At 41.3% G+C, this 18167-nt stretch overlaps 1 protein-coding gene across 7 annotated transcripts in view; it reads right to left on the bottom strand.

The window, feature by feature from the left end:
• The window catches only part of Dst (dystonin), a 434906-nt gene that overhangs the window by 113572 nt on the left and 303167 nt on the right, over nucleotides 1-18167 (bottom strand). For all 7 annotated transcript variants that reach the window (XM_013505819.1, XM_005406890.2, XM_013505822.1 and 4 more), the window contains 8 exons: nucleotides 16873-17418; nucleotides 15809-15985; nucleotides 9465-9588; nucleotides 5909-6117; nucleotides 4976-5293; nucleotides 4353-4519; nucleotides 2645-2801; nucleotides 1682-1808 (listed from right to left, as the gene is read on the bottom strand). In XM_013505819.1, coding sequence (XP_013361273.1) covers nucleotides 1682-1808; nucleotides 2645-2801; nucleotides 4353-4519; nucleotides 4976-5293; nucleotides 5909-6117; nucleotides 9465-9588; nucleotides 15809-15985; nucleotides 16873-17418 — 1825 coding nt within the window. The remainder of the gene's footprint in view (nucleotides 1-1681; nucleotides 1809-2644; nucleotides 2802-4352; nucleotides 4520-4975; nucleotides 5294-5908; nucleotides 6118-9464; nucleotides 9589-15808; nucleotides 15986-16872; nucleotides 17419-18167) is intronic.

The following is an 18167-nucleotide window of genomic DNA, read 5'->3' as shown; positions in this document are numbered from 1 at the left end:
ACTAAAGTTGTCCCAGTGATACAGTCCCTGAGTTCAGGAGATGCGTGGGGCACAGGGTGTTGAAGGAGGCATGATGACGGGCATACGAAGAGCGCGCGCCTCATCCTAGGACTGAGCTCAGCCTGGACGGCCACCCAGTGCTGCCGCAAGCTTCATGGAGGCAGAGTGGTTTTAAAAGTCGGGACAGAAAAGCCAAAAATGAAAGCAAAACCCAGAGTGAGCGCAGCAGTTGGGTGTCTAAGCTTCGCAGTACGGAGCAGCTGAGTTAAAATCCCAGCCCTACAAACCCGTCCACCAAGCTGGGGGGATTAACAACACCTAACTCGTATGGCCACTCAGGACCACGGACAGCCCACTGCCAACAAACTACTCAGAAGGTAGCAACTATTACAGGGTTTCGCTTTCATTTTATAATCCTCTAGCATCAGCACCTTTTTATAATCAGATATCTTAAAAATTGGTTATACTTTCTCATACTAATATCCATTGGCCACCTATCCAAAACAGACACTTATCAAACTGACCACACAAGAACAAGGTGAAACAAACAGAAGCATTTAAACATTTAATCTTGAGTTCTGTCTCTTTAAAAATGTGACACACGATGTCATCTCATAAGGAAATGAAAAGTGGAAATAACTTATAGCTGTTCAAGACTAATTCCTACCCTAGCTGGCAGTAATTAAGACTCAAACAAATATTTTAAAAATGTATTTATTACAATATAAAAGCAACATGAGGAACTAAACTAAGATAAAACACAAAAGAATTCCTTTTCTAAAAAAAAACAAAAACCACGAACTTGACATTTCAGGAAATCTGATTAGAAGAGAAAGCAGAGGTCAGCACGGGACGTACCATCTGGGCATGCCCTGAGACAGGATCAGCAGAGTGGAATACATGGCTGGCAGAGAAAGGCCTGGCTAGAACATCAGTGTGACAACAGGGACAGCTGCAACAGGGTCGGCCTAACAAGCCTCAGCAGGCTTCAGGAACTCCTGAATCAATATACGTGATGTGCCTTCTGCCTATTTTATTTAAATCTTGATACACTGTGTTTTTAACTAAAAACTATGCCAACTTACCTACATTAATTTTAGAATCAATGTTTACACCCGGCTCTCCCCTTTTGTTCAGAAGAGCGGGTCCACCATGACTGAGACAGTGAGGTGGATATGCCAGCTGACACCCTGCAGAACTGCTTTGTTTGCAGCAGAGCACAGGATAAAGCTGCTGGGAATTAAATGAGAGAGCTGCCCTGAGGAACAGAGCCCACCTCCTTCTCTCACTTTATTCCCAAGAGAATAGATTCATTTCACTATCAAATATGTGAGTAGAAATACTTCAAGTAGAGGGTCAGTATCTCCATTTAATTGAAAAAAAAAAAAAAATAGAGTCTGATCTGTCCTCTCCCCCAAAATAACACTCCTTATTCTTACATATTAATCTAGATACATTTTTAAGTACAGTACCTAATAAAATGAAATATGGCAGGAATTTGAAATTGAATTAGCACAGACACTTTACCAAGACAGGTTTTAGTGTGTTTATATCAGCTTTCTTGTCCTGTCACTCCACTTTGTATTTCTGAGGTTATTTTATGCATATACTATCAAAGGTAACATGAAGTAAACATAGGTGGCCCCAATTCTTACAGGCCTACTGTAAACAAAGTGCATACCTGATTTCACGGCTGCAACTGCCCTCGCAGGGGTGGTCACCGCACTTATGAGGTTACATAGTGAGACGCCACTGTTGTTTACTTTCTGAATCTCTGGTGTTTTTAAACTCCACTTTTCTTGTAATTTCTTGAGATAGGAAAACACATTATTTTTCAGTTTTCATATCAAAGATGCACAATATAATTCAATTTCTTAAACATTTTAAAGCAGTAACAACTGTAGGCTCCGGTTTGTGAGGGAGTCAGTGAGAGAGAAAAGTACCATCTTCATCTGCCCGTGTGGCCCAAGGCCCTGTCAACCCTGGCCGCAGTGAGGAGCGGGTGAGGCCCACACCGCGCTCTGCTGCCGGCCATGGTGGAACGCGCTGTGCCCAGGTTCCAAAAGTAACTGTCAACTGTAGGTCTGCCCTGGGTAACAGCCACGTTACCAGACGAAATGGACATGGGGACTCAATTCCATGTCACGGCGAGTTTGAACCATCAAAATTTCAGTGAATTTTAAAAGTACACATTTCTACAAATTTGGAAATGAAAAACTGTCACAAATGATTATGATTTTTAATGACTTAGAGTCAGATACGAAAAAGACTCACTTTCTTATCTGTACAGGAGACTCAAGTAACTCCAATATTTCACTATCTGTTAAAGTGATATACCCAACCTCGAATCAAATTCTGAGTAACAGAGGGATCTCTGACTTACTGCTGCGAGAAAGGGTATCAAAAATAACTAAAACTAAGTAGGGATCTCACAAGGGAGGAAACTTGCATTCTAGAACACTTAGTAAAAAAACTAACTGAAAGTATTTATACTCTTCCTCAAAAGGATGTTTATATGTTATAATTTCCAAAAATCACGGAAATCTATCGCACATGTATGAGACCCAAATTACATGATTTTAGATCCAAGGAAACTATCTTCCATTAAAGGCAAATAAGGTCAGTCTCTGATTCAATGAGTCACCTTTGCTTCTTCCAGAGATTTTCCTAGATCTTCTGCACCAAACGAGGGCTGTAAAATGGGAACCTGCTCTGTTGTTTCTTTTATCCATGACTTTAGGGATTTAACAAGGACTCGGAAAGCTTCCAGTTGTTCTTGACAAGACGTTACAGCTTCTTTTCTAGTTAACAAAAATCATAAAATTTAAGCCAGAAGAGGAGAAGTTCCAAAGGACAAATTACTAATCAATAATTTCTATTCTCATATTGGGCTTAATATTGAAAAGCACTCTCTATGCATAGTATCACCCTTTGATACAGGAAGAAAATTTTCAGACTTGACAAAAGAAGTTAAATAAGTATCCCTCAAAGTAAAGAGAACAGTCAAAGAATCTGTAATCCATTTAACATCATTTAAATTCAGTGAGCTTTGTTCTATCCATTACATGATGCTTAACGCCAGCATGCAAAGAACCAGAAAGGGAACCGATACAAATTCACCCACACACAGTGCCACCTAGAGGTTTGAGCCCTACCCTGCAGTCACACTGGACGGGTTGAACAGTAAGTAGTCAGGGAGCTAAATCAGACCTAGTGACTGGAGAGTACTAGTAGGAACCTCCCTCATGGACTCAGGAAGCATCATAGTGAATTACAAGGATCTCTGTGTGTACTCAGCACCATGAAGGAGCACAGGAACACAGCATATGCACTGTGAGGACAGCTCCATGTGTCATGTGAGTGACCCGTGCCCAGAGGGTGCTCCGGCAGACAAGACTGCCCTGCAGCTGCATGAATTAGTAACAACTACATGGTTTTAAAGTTGAACCCATTTGAAAGACTAAATAACCTAAAGATTACCAGAAAATCAAGAACATTTCTTCAGTGAAGTGTGAATTACATGTTATATAACATGATAAAAACATAGCGATATGAGCAGCATGAATCATATCTAGATGTTCTATAGAATTCCAAAGAAATTAAAGTAGCTGAAAAGAAAACTGCTCTTTTCTCTTTTAGGGGCTTTTCCACATGAGCGTTAGCAAAGTCAGGTGTGTATGCTAAACTGAACTGAGGTCAGGGATACAAAAGTTCAGTTACAAAGCTTTTTAGTTCAAGTTGGTTCATTCTTTTGTTTTTTCACAAACTCACGGTTCACCCAATCTTAAAAAAGTAAACTATTAAACAAAAAAGGCGATGAAGAAATGGCCACATTAAATAATGTATAGCTTCTGAAATGGCCCACAAAGCAAAGAACCATGCACTTTCAAGGTTATTTTCATCTTTGCAAATAAAAATGTGACATTTGCCAAAGGCTTCAGAACCTACTGTGAGGTTAAAATGTTTTCACTAATATGTTACCCCTGCAATTTGCCTATGAATGTTTTCCACTTTTATAGAGGAAACACTGAGTTTTCTTTTTTTTTTTTTTTGGTTTTTCTCCGGTACCGGGAACCGAACTCACGACCTTGCGCTTGCCAGGCAGGCGCTTTGCCGCTGAGCTAAATCCCCAGCCCCAACACTGAGTTTTCTTTCTAAATGTTTTAGCAAATAATGTACTTAATTTTTATAGAAAAAATTATCAAAATATGAGAACACTTAAGTAGCCCTATACTTAAAGTTTTATATACTTAAGTTTTCAAATTTTTTTAATTATCAATGTAAGTAAATACAAATTACTCATCTAATTAGTATCAAGACAAATAAAATGCATTTTTAAAAGTGGTACTTACTTTTCTTTGATGGTATCCTCCATTTCTTTGAATTTCTTAGACAAATTATTTGTTTTTTCAAAAACCAGAGCCTTATCACCTGGCAAGCCATGGCTGGATATCTCCGTCAAGAGATTATGCAAAGCTTCAAGATCTTTCTTGTGTTCTAAGAATTCAGAAGTTGATTCCTACAAAATATTTACAGATTTAGTCTGTTTAAATGCTGCTATATTGTCAAAGGACCCATAGGTAAGCAGAGGACCAGAGCGCTCTACTGAGAATGCCACAGAGGAACACGTCTCGCTACGGTTAACATTAGATACAATGAACACATAGATAGGCTACCTGAAAAATAACAGTAAACTTTACTTCATTTTAAAATTCACTCTGTATTTGACTCTCAGTGGGTTCTGGCACGTAAGATAATATATATAACATCCATGATAATTGGTATTTATTTCTATTAAATGGGCAAGGGTAAAGGAGAAGAGTTTGAAATTTACAAAGAAGGAAAACATCCATCTTTATTAATTGATAAGTGATCAAAATGACACCTGCCCATTATAACTCTGCCAGTCAATGTATGAGTGTGTCTTAATTACTGATTAATTAAGCTCCGCCTCAGAAGTACTATGAAGACTTGCCTGCATATACTGAGACAATTCAGCAACATCTTTTCCTGGCACATCCACCTCAGTAAGGGCCTGAGATTTTGTTTCTAAAAATGTCTGGAGCTTTCCGGAGAGGCTTTCAAACAGTTCTACTTTAGTTTTCAGCTCCTCCATCTTGGCAAGTTTTTCTCTGTGTTTCTGACTGGCTTCTGAAAACCTCTTGGACAGGTCCTTCATTTTAGCCTGTAGTGAGGAAGCAGTGGATGGGTCTGTTGTTTCCATAAATTTCTTCACTTTTTCATTCATGGCATTTATACTGCTCTGACGGCCGGTGATATCCTGTTCCAACATCTGAAATAAACCAAATATTGCACATGTTTTATAATGTTTACAAATAATGCCAGAGTTTTAAAAATTATTATTCATAACAACATACATTTGAAACACCTATGACTAACAAGGCTCACATTAGAACTGAAAGACACGTTTGATTTGTCCCTCGAGGGATCCCGTTCAAATCTCTTGGAGGGAGGGTGGCGAACAGCTGGCTGGTTGTGCAAAGAGGCAGGGGGCTGCTGCTATTCCACAACCCTGGGACCTAATGGAGCCTGGGGATTACGCACGGCCCTACATTTTTAAAAGGCTGGACAATAAGACTGATCGGCCACACTTCACCAGATGAGCTTTCTGTGCAGCTGGCCTCAGCATGACAAGATCAGATCCCACGTATGCTAAGCGCTCCACAAGGAATGACAAGCAGACAAAGCCCCGTAGGCTCCACCACAGAACAATCACCTTACACACTCAAGTCTGCACTTTTCATACTGTTCTAGTCAGAAGTTTTTTGTTATATCCTTAAATTTATCCTAAATCTACCTATCTTTAGTGTTAACAAAACTTTTTAAAAAATTGTTAAGTGGAAGCATGTTTTTTTTTTAGTATTTTTCTTTTTAAAATAGTACTTACAATGTTTTTGCTGATGAGATCCTGAAGCGCAGCAGAGTTTAAGGGCACCTGACCCTGTTCCTTCAGAGAACTCTCCACACCTCCCATCCAGCCCAGCATCTCATCCAGGCCGTCCTGCACACTCAGGGAGCGGGTCAGGGTTATCTGCAGTTTTTCATTTCGTTCATTAACAGACTTGGACAGATCATCATATCTCCCAACAATGTCATCTAGTCAAACAGCAGGAAACGTTAACCACAAAGGGCTCTTTGCCCCATTCACTTTCTTAAAAATACACCAAGGTGAACTATAAAGCTTCTATACAAAAATTGGAGAAGGAAAAAAAAGTTTAAATGCTAAATTTATAATGTATAATCAGGTTACTGTCGAAAACCCTAAGAAATAAAGAAACAAATTAGTAGAAAATACAATGTTGGAATTTTAGAAAAGAAAACAAATATATCAGTGCTATCTGAAAGAGATTTCTGGATGTATAAATCTTTGAATTGCCCCAGAGAAATGAGAGAGTGTCTCAAACATGAAACTTCTACAATAAATACTACGTTTCATTTAAAATTAGCAGTACCTGTTGACAACTATTTAGGGGAAAAGTGACAGTCATACAGAGGTAATATCAAGAGAATACACAGTGATAAAAATTTACCAAGAATTAACCTTTAAAAATAAAAATTATCACCCTCTGTTGTACACATAATGCTAAGCTTTTGTTATCCTTCATAACCTCAGAAAGTACTCAAATGCACAAAAATTGGCAGATGAAAATCAAGTGAGGAAATACAACACCAATGAAAATCCACTTAAAACAGATTATACTTCTAAAATATACATAAACAGAATTTACATAAGTTTAGTAGTAGAAAAAGTTGGAAAAGGAAAATAAACAGACTAACCTACACCACGCAAGATAAACTTTACTTTCAATTCTAATTATTAAGATGATAAAAAATCCTTTCAACAAGTTTAAAGGGCAATGTTTTTAATGCTCCTCCCCCCAACCCTCTTTGGAAAACAATCTGCTTTTAACTGTGATTTTATTCACAACTTACTGTCCAAGCACCTGAATTCTTTGTGAATACTTTAGCCTGATATAAAGTTGTGATCCAAAACTATAAATGAAATATCTTACATACTGTGCTTGGCTGTGGAATATAACCCAAATAACAAAACAGTATTTTTTATTGTCCTAGCATGACATCATGAGAAAGTCCTAGCATGACATCATAAATTTTTAGACTGAGGAGGGTAAGTTAACGTGATCAAGAGAAAGCATCATAGCCCTCGCTAAAACACAACTGGGGCCCGCACTCTCCCGGCATCCATGCAAAGGGTGAATGCCAAGTGGGGAGTAGCAAGGCCTTCAGTGTGTCAAGATGTGACAAGCAGAGGTTCAAGTCCTAACTGAAAGACTCCAGAGCCCTAACTTGCAGCCTGCGATTGTCAGGTGAGCTGGTGTGAGCTGCTCCTAACCGGGCTGTGGCTGGGCATCAACAAGAAGAGTGACACCAGTGACCTGCTCAGCTGTGATCCCCGATTCTCTGAGCAGAGGCAGCGAGACTCACAAAGTGACACACTGTGAGCATTCCTGTTTGCCGTGGACAGCAGTCCATGCTGTCTCGAGATGCACATGTGGACACCTCCCCGCTAAAGTGATCCTACCTGGAGTGGCCTTTGGAAGGTGTGATGCTGTCATATGGTGATGTAATAAGAAATACATATATACACTGTCTGGCCATGGTTCCCGAGGTACAGCTTTAAAATTCTCTTGTAATTTCCAGAGCAATCAAAAGCACCAGAAGACTGTTTTCTTCTGATATTGGGTCCTTAATTAACCCCAAGTTCCTGATGCAGAGCTCCTGAGTCTCTTGCAGTTTCCTGGGTGACAGGACTGTTTTTCATTCTAAAGAGGTGACTCTGGCAGGTTTCTGGATGGCCTCGGGATGGGGGCTGGTTGCAAGGGCAACTGATGATGGGATTAGAAGACTGGAACTTTCAGTCCCACTCATTGACTTCTGTCCAGGGAGCAGAGGCCATGAAGTTTAGCTGAGGACCTAGCCAGGCATGCTCATTGGGTGAAACCCAACAGAATCCTGCAAGGATGGGTGCCAGGAGGTCCCTGGTGGCCTTCCTCATAGAGCTTCTTGGAGGGTGCAGACCCAAAGAAGATGCAGAAACATGGGTCCCTCTTCCTCACTCACCCTCGCATCTCTCCCATTTGGCTGCTCATCTGTATTCTCTACAACACCCTTGTGCTAAACAGGTGAGTGTGAGTATAGCCTTCCTCTGAATCTGCGGAGTAGGTGATAGGGACCTGGGTCTATAGCTGTGTAGGCCTCCGCACAGGTCTCAATCTAGAACTTGTGACTGGCATCTGAAGTGGGGAGCAGTTGGAGCACTTGGGGCACTATGGGATCTGATACTATCTCTGGTAGACAGTGTCAGAAGTGAACTAAGTTAGGACACCCGGCTGGTGTCTGCGGGAGGTCACCTGGGGTATGACATGGTCACACAAGTCTTCTGTGTGGTGGTCAGTGGGATGTGAGAATAGGAAACGCACTTCCACTTTCCCCTTCTCCCCGGGGAGGTGACCAGGTTGCGAGGGTGGGCCCCTCATGAGTGGGATTAAGTGGGCTTTACAAGAAGGACTCCAGGGAGAGGCGCTCTCTCCACTGTTCTCTACCACGTGACAGTACAGCATGGAAGTGGGCATCTGTACAACAGGGGCAAGGCTCCTGCCAGAAAGCTGACTGCACCGGTGCCCTGGCATTGAACTGCCAGCCTCCAGAGGCATGAGAAACCGATGTCTGCTGTTTTAGCTGTCCAGTCCATGGTATCTTTGTTATAGAAGCTTGAACTGAGTTTACTCTGTACTTACTGGTGAAAAATACTGTTACTGAAATAAAGTCTTGACTTTAGTGACTAAAATTATTTTAGATAAAGTACAAAACAAAATCCACTCTAAGAAAGTTATTTTTTAAAGTTGCTGCTTTCCTTATAATTCAGAAAGAAAATGAGGCCAGAAAGCAGCTTTCAGGTCTTAATGTAACACGAAATTTAAACAACTCAAAATGAAACTATGTACAATTAAATAGGAAAAATGTCAGTCTCCTCAGGTAACAGAAATACAATCAAGGCACATGTTATGATAATATGGAAATATGTACATACAGTTCCTAGATGCATGTGCACATACGGAGCAAGCTGAAGTTACTGATAGGGGCACATGCTCAAAAGAGTCTGGAAGACTGCAAGGATGATACAAGGATTTCCCTGCTATAGAGCAGCTTTAGAGCAGTGAACCAAAGTTTGAATCCTGTTCATATAATTTCTACTCAGATTCTAATTCATTCTCTGTCTGAGGGAAAGCAGTAGTCATCTGCTATGAGAATTACTATTTCCCATATGCATGCACACAAATACACAGTAACTCCCACAGACAGCATTACTATTTCACAGAGAAAGGTCACAAATAGTATCTAACTGTGCAATTTTCTATGTATCTCTTAGACTGTTGAGAATTTACATGTGAGGCAGTACACAAAAATACTAAATCTCTTACCCAGTGTTTTCTGGATATCATCCTTGGCAGGAAGTAAGGACCCCCTGGCATCTAAAAGTACTTCTGCTGTTTTTTTCAGCTTCTCAACAGCAACCTGCTGGCTCGATATCTGTCCTTGCAGAGCCTATGGGATTAAATGTTTTTCAATTATACTTAAGAGGACTAAATAATAGATTCTAATACAGAAAAAAGTGACTTATAATAAAACAAACAAATAAAACAAAGTCAATTTTCCATTACAGAAACTTTCATCATATGGACTTTCTCTGCAGTTCTCAGAATAAGGCCATTATAACGCAGCATTTGCCTGAAAAGCATCAGCCAGTCTGGACAACGAAAACTCAGTTTTGAAATAAACCACTGAGTACCGGTTCATATTAATTTTCCTGTTCCTTGACTTTATAGCCCTCCTCATTTTGCCTAAGTTCACGACTTATACACTCTGCACAGCACCCACACTATCACCAGAACCAAACCAAACACAGAAAACTTTGTGGAACATTTCTGACTCCAGGTGAAGACATAATTAGGGACTTCTGTGTCAACAGATCCTGATTTCATACTAAGCCATACTTACTTCTATGAATTCAATACAAGTTACTACACATCTAACAGATTTTCAAATGCCTTGCTATGTTCTGTAAAAATACAAAAATGAAACAGACAGGAGTCTGATGGCCTATGGTAGAAAGTGTTAAGTGTCAAAGGTGAGTAAGTACAAGCATCCTGGATGTGGAGAGGAAGGATAACCAGGTAGGGAAATGAAGGCTACCACGATGGTGGTGCCACTGAGCAGGTCCTGCAAAGTGTGGATCTGCACCAGCAGAAATGGAGAAGGAGAACATGCAAAGGCACAGAGACAGGACAGAAATATCTCAGGAGAAGAAGAGTCCTACACCCAGCTTAAGGATATATATGGTGAATAAATACAGAGGTAGAAAGGCCTAAAAAGTCAGGCTGAGCAGTTTACATTTTATCTGGGAGCAGTGGGGAACTATTAAAGACTGGAGTATGCAGTGAGCATATGCTAAGAACTGACCTACAGGAAAGCTGCATCTGTGACAATGCACGGGGAGATTTCAGGGGAAAGAAAGGAGGAAGAGATACCAGCTAGGAGCAACCTCAGCAGTGACAATGCAAGGAGGGCTCCTGAGGACTCTCCCCAGGCTGCCTGACTGAGACAGTGGAGTTAGTTCCAGAACTAGAAAGTCCCACGAGGAAGGTCATGTACCTAAAGCTGTGCTGCCCAATACAGTAGCCACTAAATAAATCCATGTGACTTTTAGATTGAAATGCAATAAAATTAAAAATTTCTCAGTTGCACCAGCCACACTTCAAGTGCTAAGCAGCTTCTGATGACTGGTGACTACCACACAGAGAAAGCAGACAGGACATTTTCATCATCATGGATTCTCTGCTGGTCAGCAGGGCTCCAAAGGGTGGGAATCAGGGTGAGGGGAGAAGACAAGAGGAACAGCCGCAAGTTTTCCACCCTGCCCAGGTAACATGCAGAATGTGTACACACAAATGAGAGCAAGTTTAGGAGAAAAGGAGAACCTATTTTGGAGTTCATGATCTCAAAGTGCTCTTGAGACTTACACAGAATGAAAGAGCAAAACTGGCAGTGGAGGAACTCTGAACTCAAAGGGAACTAGATACAAAGAGGCGGGAGCTGGGACCATTAACGGAGAAAGCCCAGAAGTGTCAAACAGGCTATAAAGACTCCCAGGGGATACTTGTATTTATGCGATGGGGAGAGGGAGACAGAACAAACGCTATAAAGGAAGTCAAGTGGACCCAGAGTAATGCTGACCCCCTAGCTAAGTACCCAGGTACCCAGCCTGCAACTTCCTCAGACTCCATCTTCCGAATACAAATCCCAGCATCAAGTCCTGAAAACTTTACGTGTGAGGTATAAACAGACTCTGCTCTATAACCCACGGGGATTATTGAGAAAAGACTCCTAAATGTGCTCCTGCCTCCAGTGGTTCCCCTAGAAAAGCCCTTCACATATCCACTGCATATCTGACCATATATCACTTCTCTATTTAAAACTGTCCAGTAGCTTCCCCTCATAATAAAGGCTAAGATTTGAGAACACTGTGAAGAGAATGAAACCTACCCCTTCACGTGGATCTTTCTCAACTTCCTGCACCAGAAACGCCCAACCAGCTATGGCTTGGCTGTTTGTTTACGCGAGACCTAGTGCCTTCTATCTCCACTTACCAACATTTTCATGCAACTTCCCTCACTCCCTTCATCAGCCTTGCTCCTGTTCACCCTGCAGTACTCAGCCAGGAAGTTTTTCCTAGTTCTTGCCTCACCTACTTGGGTTAAATGTTCCTCGTAGAAGGTCCTATAAATACCCACGAATACTAATGTAATTATCTGTCTCTTATATCAAACTACAGCCTTCTTGAGAACTGGGAATTTATCTCATTCAGCTTTCAACAGCCATGCTTAGGCCTGAGCTTGCCTTATAGCAGGCCTTGTTAGAAGTTTCTAGAATAAATGAGTAAATTAATAATAAAAGCAAATATCAAGCATAAAACCTAACAAGATCACGTTCTATTTCAGCATTATTAATTAATGCTTCTTAAAATACATGCCTCTCACTAATGGTAGCATTTTCCTTAACTAATTTTTATAATATAAGAACCATGCGACACTTAGGCAGGTCATGTATATATGGGTTGAAAGACCCACCAAAGTATGCCTTACATGGGATCTGATATCTGAGTACAGATTGCATATCTGTTCCCAGAGGCCAAAGAAGCCAGATCAGAGTGCATCTATTTGGGAAATCCTCCCAGAAGGTTAGTTAAGAAAGTAGAAGAAATCCCATAGATGTGAACTTTACTCAGAAGCAGACTGAAGTCCAGGCCATGCGGCATGTTCATTTAGAAGATGAAATAAAGTTAAGGGTATCCATACATGCTGTTTTTTATAAGTGAATTCTCAAAGCAGAAAGACAGGGCTTCAAAATCTTGTCTTCACAAAACTTAAAAATGGGCCCAGAACATACTGAATGATTAAATATATGTAAGAGTTATCATAGTTCTATAAAAACATCCAATATCAAATGGCCCTACCTATTATCTTAAAACTTAGCAATAATTACAGAAGAACTATCTCTTTTTTACTTCTTTTCCTCAAAATAGCCTATGCCTTTGCTCTCCATAACTATGGACAAGAGTTAAAAGTTTTTATTCCTAACATGTGTTGGGTTATAATTTCATGGAAGTGGTGTTTACAGTACTACTTTGGAACAAAACTGCAAATTAAATCAAATACACGCTCCTATCATTTTGAGTAGATTTCAGTTAAATTAAAGCACTGAGGAAACATCCATGATACGGAATGCTACACGCTGATGACTCTGGTCTCTTCCCTGCTGTGAGCGCTTGGTCAGCTTAGAACATTTTTCCAGCTTCACACTGGCCTAGAGACCGACGGGCTGCAAAGGCTACCAGCAACACAATCTGGCCCCCTGCTGTTCCAAACCAGGGGCATGGTTCCCAAGTCCTGTCTGCGTACCTCCTTTATAAGGGGCTGAAATCTTGTCTTATCAGCAATTTCTCAGAAGAGGATTCTGAGGGTCATTCTAGCCCAGTAGTATCAAACTGTTGATAATGCAGCCAACAGTTTTGTTTTTAAAAATAATAATGCTAGTAACAACAGGCTAGTGGACAGAAATGTTTCAAACAATTAATTGGGTGTCTCAGAATATAAGTAGAAGTTAGTAGGTTAAATACAGAAGAGATTTTCTTGCAATAGTCTTAAGTGTTTATATTACTAAAAGAGAAATAATTTTAAATATTAGTAAAAAAAAGCAGAGACTGCCTAATATCTATAAAAATTTATCCTTACTTCATAGAGAACATCTGTGAGAAAAATATATACATATGGCAGAAATAACTTCAACTGCACATAATTTTTAAAATTAAGCCGTACCTTAATTACAATTCATTCTCATTTGAGATCTTTCCTTTTTGTATTTCTGCTGTCTATGGACTAGTGGAGACTTCTTTGGCGCTAAGTTCTCTGTTCTAAAATTCATAGCTGCATCAATTTAAAGATCTCAGCATTCTCTTCCAGTTTCCTTACTTATTCTTTCTTTTGCTTGGATTATATTACTTTTATCTAGGATACAATCCACTCCCTAACACCAATCTAACCCAAACATAATCATTTCTATTTTTTATACTTTTCTATACTAAACACACTAACTTAATTAAATGTTATATGTTATATACACTAACTTAATTATGTTAAACTCTTGGTATTTATCAAAAAATGTGGGCTAACACAGTATCTCCTCTGCCCTCACCATCCACACTGTCCTGAACACATAATCAAGTAACATGTGAAAATTTAACGTATCTATTCTTACGCTTGTGGAAAAGAAGAAAATAAAAACAAACAAGCCAGAAAGTGCACACTGAAAGGCAGAGGCAGCCTTGGGGGACGCCACATCAGCTGGGGGCGCTGAGTGGGCCAGGATACCTCCCTGTAGGGTGGGGTGAGCTCTCAGCCCAGGAAGGCGCAGCATCCTCCTCCCTCAGCATCCTCACTCCCCTTCCCTCCTGTCCTCCTTTGCTTCTGTTATGGCTGTGTCTAGACAACCCCCAAAGCCTCCTGTGGGCGCAGTGGGGCTTTGCGGAGGTGGCTGGGACTAGAGTGTGTGACGCTAGGATCAGGGGTGTGTGACTACTAAGTCAATCTACTGATTGGTCTGGTACAGTTCTCGGTGTGGATAAGGCCCTCCTTGGGTGTGAGTGCTACCTCCCTGGGTGTGGAAGGCCCTCCCTGGGTGTGAGTGCTACCTGTGAGTCCTAAAGGCAGGAAGCCTGCACTGGATACAAAGGACAGAAGGGGGGCTGCTGTGTTGCTTGTTATTCTTTGCTATTTCACTGCATTCACTGCTTTGCTGCTTTCTGCCAGCCGATGACGGACTGAAACCTCTACAAACTGTGAACAGAAAATCAACCTCTCCTCCTCTAACCTTAGGTGTTGGGTGCTTTGTCTCAACAAGGAGAAAAGTAACCAAGACTGCTTCCATCCCCTTGACCAGCCTTTCCTCTACTTGGCCGTCACCTGCCCCATTTACTCACTTATGTCTGAGCTTCAGTTATGATTTGTATCTAGCTGCCTGACCCCAGAGTCGCATGTCCCCCAAGGTGGGCGCTTGGAAGGTGACTGGATTATGGGCAGTACAGATGACTTAGGAGGAGGGATCTGGTCTAATGAGGTGGGTCACTGTGGGCATGGCCTTAAAGGCCTATCGTCCTTCCTGGCTCCTCCCCTGACTCTGCTTCCTGTCCACCCCACTGTGAGCAGCTCTCTTCTGCCAGGCCCCACTGCCATGCCACCCTGCCCTGGAGCCAGCCAACTATGCAGACTGAAACATGAGCCAAAATAGACCTCTCCTTCCTTAAGTTGTGGGGTCATGTATTTTGTCCTCGAAACAAGGACACCGACTCAGACAACTTTCTTCCAGCCAGATGTCCCTGAACTCACACCACACCTAACTTTACACTCACCCAGTAAGGTACCTACTTATCTTGTTAACGGCACAATAATGACTTTTTACTCAATAACTATTAGGCAACTGAATTCTAAAAGGCAGTTTTTTAACTGACAATATCGTATTTATTTCCTACCTGTGGTGACAAAAGCTAAAAAAAAAAACAGAACAGACACAGAAATGAAACTTTTAAAATCAAAATCACATGCAGAATGAATTTGAATAGAATATGTTAAAACTACCACTTATTATGTAAGAATTTTAAAATATATTTTAAATAAAAAATAGAATAGAGACTTTCTCTACCACTATGGGTATCACTGCCACTCTCCTAATCATGCAGCTATGATATCAAGCCTACATTTCAGTGACATCTTGTCCTCCCTTCCACTTGTCAACTCTTGAAAAAATATTTAATGAGTAACCTCTTTGGGCCAGGTAATAGCGTAGGTGCTAGTAACACAGCAATGAATAAAACAGACAAAAATATCTGCTCTCACAGAGCTTCACTATAATGGAAGAGGAAAAACTCAAACAAAATTCAATGACTTGACAATACTGGGTTTTGTTTACCTGGAGGGGTAGTGAAATGCAGGCAGTAAGGTGTAACCGTAATGTCAAGCCAACTACACAGCAAGCAAAACTGTGGCAAAGTCAAGTCATAGCTCCCTGGGGAGGGAGAAGAATGTTCTGCCTATGTTTTGTGCCACTTCCTTAGGTAAAACTGTCACAAAGTATGGGAAACTGAAGTCTTTCAGCAAGATTAATGAAGGACTACTTCTCTTTTTTTCTCTCTCCTTTTCTTTTTTGTTTTTACCTTGGTCTCTTCTAACTGCCTCTGCAGATTCTGGGGGTCCACAGCAATAGGTTCAAGTAAGTGTTTGTTGGCCAGGGTCTCCGAAGACTGCAGCGCAGACAGAAGTCCACAGGACGCGTCCTTGTAGTGTTGGTATTTATCCACTAGGTCTTTAAGATTATTTCCAAGAACATTACACTGAAAACAAAAGAGAGGAGGCCATGGAGATTAAAACCCAGTTTTCTGATGTGTCAAACTACCCTAAGATCTGTGAATTATGTAGCTAAAAAAGAGACTTCAAGCAGAGTTGTAGGGCTAAGGTTTTTACCTTATATGAGTCAAAAAGTAACCACAAAAGTGAGGATACAGTTCTAGATTTACATCAACTTGAAAGAATATTTATAATGGCTGAGCCTTAACCAAGAATGAAAGACAAAGATATCTCACATTAAATTCCCTGGGTTTTATGTATACTCTGTGTATACAGTTGGTGGAGAGATTTACAAGGTATCTAATAAATCATTTTCATGTTTTGCACAAGGTTGATTAACATGAAGAGGACAAACAGTTTACATTAAAATAAAGTCAGAATTAAAGATGTTTTTAAAATTATTTATGCAGCTTGGTAAGTCTATGCAGAGCTTGAATTCTCAGGCATTTTTCTAATTTTTTTTTTTTTTTACTTGTTTAGAGATTTAAAAGAACCAGAAAACCTGTTAGTCATTAAGAATGAAAGCAATACACTGATGAGGTAAGTCTGTAGGACAGTGTCGTGTCTGCGAAGGGACTATTCGACATGAAACTTCAGTCACCACGGAGACAGGCTGCGCCAGCTTTCACTCTGCACTGGTGCAGGCATAATTCCCATCCAGTGGTCAAGCTGGCAATCAGAGTCACGCTGAGGCTTCCTAGAATCATCTCAGAGCAAATAACTTCAAGCTCCTATCTCTAAACACATTTTTCAAAATTAAAGTAGATGTATAGGTTTTTAGGTCTCCTGCTTCTAAATCAAAAACAAAAAAGGACAGAGTGCAAACTATAATCACATACTGACTTTCCTCTTGGAAAAAAGATGGTAAAATTACCTTGGAGTACAGAGACCTAAACCGATCCGTGGCACGATCAAGCTTGCTCTGGACTTCTCTGTGGGTTGCGGAAGTGTCCACATCGTCCTTGTCAACCTTGCTGCCCTCTCTCCTGCTGCACGATTTGGCGGCTTCTAATACCCTGTTTCCAGAAATAGTGATGTACCGCAAGTCACCTTTGTGAGAAATAACGTCCTCGGAGAAGCTCTTCTGCCTGCTCAGCGTGGTCAGCAAGCCACTGAGATCATCCACCCCTGCCGCCAGGTTCTCAAGTTCTTGCTCTGACTGCTGCAGCCAGTGCTCAAACTCGCCATAATCCGCATCAAACTTTTCTAATTCCTCTTGCAGGGAGTGTGTTAACTTCATTTTCTTCTCTGACGCGGCCAGCGTGGTTTCATACTGTGCTTTCAGCTCCTTCATGTTCTTCTGCAGTTTCTCCTTCTCCTCGGGAGAGAGATAGTGGCCCTGCTTCTCAAGCAAGGCTTGGGCAGACTGCGTGGCTACGATGACTGCCTGGTGCCGGGAGATGATCTTCTCGTGCTGGGCCTGGGGGAAGACACAGCAACCACAGCTTTAACGCAGCTAGTAGTTTCCCACGGCCTCGGGACCGCCGGGCACCTGGCACCTACAGGGCTTCGGCTGCCACTCTCCCCTCTTCTCAAGCTAAACAGCGCCTTCCTCGCTGCTGAACTTGAGAACAGCAAGAGCTGCATTTGGGGATCTCTAATTTTAAGAAAACTTCCAACCTTCTCTTACAAGTACTTAGATAATCACAAATTTCCATGCTAGTACTACAATAAACATCTGCAATCTAATAGTTTGCACATTGCTTCCTTATAGCCACACAAAAAGCACTGCTAGTGCCTTTACCTAATTACTGAGCAAGAAGTACAATGTTTTTGTTAGGAAGTGATCATGAAATAAATAGGGAAAAAAGTTATGTACTTTTAAAACTAGAAAAAATTTCAACCATTAAATGTCCGGAAAAGCAAAATGCAAGTGAAGGGGACAGATATTACAGGAAAGAAGTCTGGGGTTGCTACTTAGTATCACTGGACCTGTTTCCCGCTTGTCAACACGGAGATACTGGCCCCTCCACATCTGGCTCTGAGGAGCACACGAGGTCACAGGCAAAGCACACACCCTGCACAACTTGATGCGCTCAGGCTCCCAGCTGCAAACAGGTTCAGCTGTGCAGAGTAACTGAGCACTGTCTCAGTTCGGGGCAGCAAGGGGGCCTTAGGTGGTTGGCACCCCTTTCCCTCCAGCCGTAAGGACCCTTTCCCAGTATGCCA

The sequence above is a fragment of the Chinchilla lanigera genome, unplaced genomic scaffold (assembly GCF_000276665.1).
Source record: "Chinchilla lanigera isolate Chin_1 unplaced genomic scaffold, ChiLan1.0 scaffold00101, whole genome shotgun sequence".
NCBI classification, from domain to species: domain Eukaryota; kingdom Metazoa; phylum Chordata; class Mammalia; order Rodentia; family Chinchillidae; genus Chinchilla; species Chinchilla lanigera.
The sequence above is the reverse complement of the archived record's forward strand: the minus strand, read 5'-3'. Positions and strand labels throughout refer to the sequence as shown.